Consider the following 3161-nt stretch of genomic DNA (forward strand, 5'->3'; position numbering starts at 1 on the left):
TATATACCGAAGTGCATGTAAGCATATATATATGCATTATTTATATATATATATATGTGTGTGTGTGTATGTGCGTGGTGTGTGTGTGTGTGCCTGGGTGTGTATGTAAGTGAAAACTATGTATGTTAGTCACACTATGATCCGTGTGTGTGTGTGTGTGCCTGGGTGTGTATATAAGTGGAAACTATGTATGTTAGTCACATTATGATCCGTGTGTGTGTGTGTGTGCCTGGGTGTGTATGTAAGTGGAAACTATGTATGTTAGTCACATTATGATCCGTGTGTATGTGATAGATGCAGTAACGAATTGAATTTGAGCACTCAAACCTATCTTGCCGACCATGCTTATATAAACATCTATATCTAATTATCTTCCTTCAACTAGATTTGGATTTCAAGTTCACATATGTTGGTAGTTCCGAAGATAACAAGTATGACCAGGAACTGGACTCGATCTCAGTGGGGCCAATCCCTGTCGGTGTTTCGCAGTTTGTCTTCGAGGTGAGTGCGTGCTTCCTTTCTTACATATCAATCTTCTTTGGCTCGATTATTGAACCCCCTATATGTAGCTATTGGTCTTGAATGGCCCAACGAGGCTGTATTACTTCCTGAGCTATGTGCTGCCTTTGATACTTCGCGTGGGTTGGTGTCATGAAAGGCGTCGAATTGGCAGTAGCATGTAGGTCGATTGGCGTGAGATAGATACTCTGTTGAACCCGATGCACATACGTGACCCGCGGAAAACGAGCACACACGCGCAAAAACAAATGGAATGGTTCTATTCTTCACCCTTTTTTTTTGGTTTATTTGTTTTCTTTGCACCTCACGCTTAATAGGACATGCTGATAATTATAGCATGGCAGACCCACTTATCACCCCTGCACACCCTTGGTAACTATTGACATCTCCGTATGCTTAGCTAGACAAAAGGAACTATCACTTCCACACATATGTGCATGGAATAGAATGAGTTATTTTGTGAGCAACAATTGTGTCCTTACAGAAGGAGTCTTGTATATGTGAAATGTGCACTGCAAGTGTAGACATGAGCCGAGGAGAGTCCCTCATTTCTAATCGACCAGTCTGTGCCTGTGTACAACGGCTGGAGGGTGGAGTCTACTTCCCTTTCCCATGATTCTAACACCTAACTAGAGGTGTTTCATCTTGGAGACCTGCTGCGGTTACGAGTAAATGTGTGTGTGTGTGGCAACCTCCATCCCTTGAGGGCTTTACGATGCGCTGTATGAATGTCTTGTATTAATCTTACTCATATATTAGTCCATACCTACCCTCAGGCTCCACCTCCTAAGCCCGAGTTGATACCCCGAGACAGTCTCATGGGCGCTACTGTTGTGCTTCTCACGTGTAGCTATAAGGGGAACGAGTTTGTGAACGTTGGATATTACGTGAACAACGACTACAACGACTCGGAGTTGTCAGATGATCCGCCGGAGATCCCAGACTACACTAAGGTACTTCGAGACAATTGAAGTTAATCAAGGCCATAGGAATAAGGGTGTTACGTACAAGGCTGCATATTTGTGTACACATATGTATGTATACACATTTGTCAGTTCAAATACGAATAACTTGTGTATGTAGCTATGGTTGTTGAGTATGTATATACTTGCGTAAATAAGTACGCGAACTGTATGCATGAATACATTTACGATTTAAACGTATATAACTATGTATATTGTAAATAAAGTATATATGGAAACTCTATATATATATATATATATGTGATGTATATATATATGTAAATGTATATATATATATATATATATATATATATATGTGCGTGTGTGTGTGTCTGTGTGTATGTATATATATATATATTTATATTATATATATATATATGTATGTATGTATGTATGTATGTATATGTATATGTATGTATGTATGTATGTATGTATATATGTATATATGTATGTATATATGTTTGTGTATATATATATATCTGTATGTGTGCGTGTGTGTCTGTGTCTGTGTGTATGTACGACGTACATGTACATATATATAATCAATGTATGATTTGTAGTATAGTATAAGAACAAACTTATATTGGTATCGTTGCATGGCAGATTATCATATTCTCCGAATATGTACAACTCTATATGTGATTTGATTCAGTAGTACACAAATACGAATATATTAATTTCATGACCTATGCTCCCTAGAGTGGCCTGTAAGTTCTATTTCCTATAGCGATTGTCTATAGTCAACAGCCTCAGGTCTGAAAGGCTAGTCACTTTTCACCATGGCGCCCATCTATCTGAACGACTGGTGTTAGTTACGCCTATATATATATATATATCTATATATATATATATATTTATCTATATATATATATATATATCTATATATTTATCCCTGACTTATCTCGACGCAGCTCTTCCGGAATATTCTGACCGAAAAGCCTTGTGTCACCCGAATGGATATCGATTGGGATTGAGAGCGTTGAGTGCTGTCGGTGGACAAGGGTCATTCATGCCTACTTACCAGCATATAGGCACTCTTCTTGAAGGATACAGGGGTTTAACCTGGGGATCGCCATTGCAGTGACAAGGATCGGGAAGGGTGTAACTTCCAGAGAGTTCTGAGCTTGTAGTATAGTATTGTATCTGTTGTGTAGTTCATCGTATCTGGCGGCCCCTCAGCCCTGGTACGACGTCCTGACAAGGAAATCGTACGCAGACGATACTCTTGGGAAACACTAGCGGCAAGCAATCTCTAACTAAGGACCTCTGATGATTCTAAGCAAAGTATTCGAGCAGAGATACAACCAGCGAGTGTGTGGATGTTGCTACCAGGCAAAGGCAATATCACCATGAACAGCAAGCTCTTGCATGGGCTACCTTTGATAAAGGTTTCTTTTGTTTCTGGCATAGTGGTGTTGCGCCTGCCAAATAATTGTCAAGAGAAAGTAGAAGCTCCTAATTCTACAGAATCTGCAAGGAAGATTCTAGTCGAACGTTGAGCTCCTGGTAGTATCGGGAGTTTCTCCTTTTTTTTGGTCATATCGCAATAAAGATGAAAGAAAATGTGCCATGGCAGTGATGGTACTCCGATCAATATGATTAGCATACTTGTTATAGTATAAATATCGCCCCATATCTATATATATATATATATATATATATATAATTAAATTAATAATA

The 3161-nt window shown here is 38.9% G+C and overlaps 1 protein-coding gene across 1 annotated transcript; it reads left to right on the plus strand.

Moving 5' to 3' along the window:
- Positions 1 to 383: 383 nt before the first annotated feature.
- On the plus strand, positions 384 to 3077 carry SARC_13747 (hypothetical protein; the record flags this gene model as incomplete). The annotated part of the gene is made up of 3 exons (XM_014292122.1): positions 384 to 501; positions 1296 to 1472; positions 2393 to 3077. Coding segments are annotated over 3 exons (358 nt in total), but the record flags the coding sequence as incomplete, so codon positions are not given.
- Between the last annotated feature and the right edge of the window lie 84 nt (positions 3078 to 3161).

The sequence above is a fragment of the Sphaeroforma arctica genome (genome assembly GCF_001186125.1).
Source record: "Sphaeroforma arctica JP610 unplaced genomic scaffold supercont1.3678, whole genome shotgun sequence".
Taxonomy (NCBI): Eukaryota; class Ichthyosporea; order Ichthyophonida; genus Sphaeroforma; species Sphaeroforma arctica.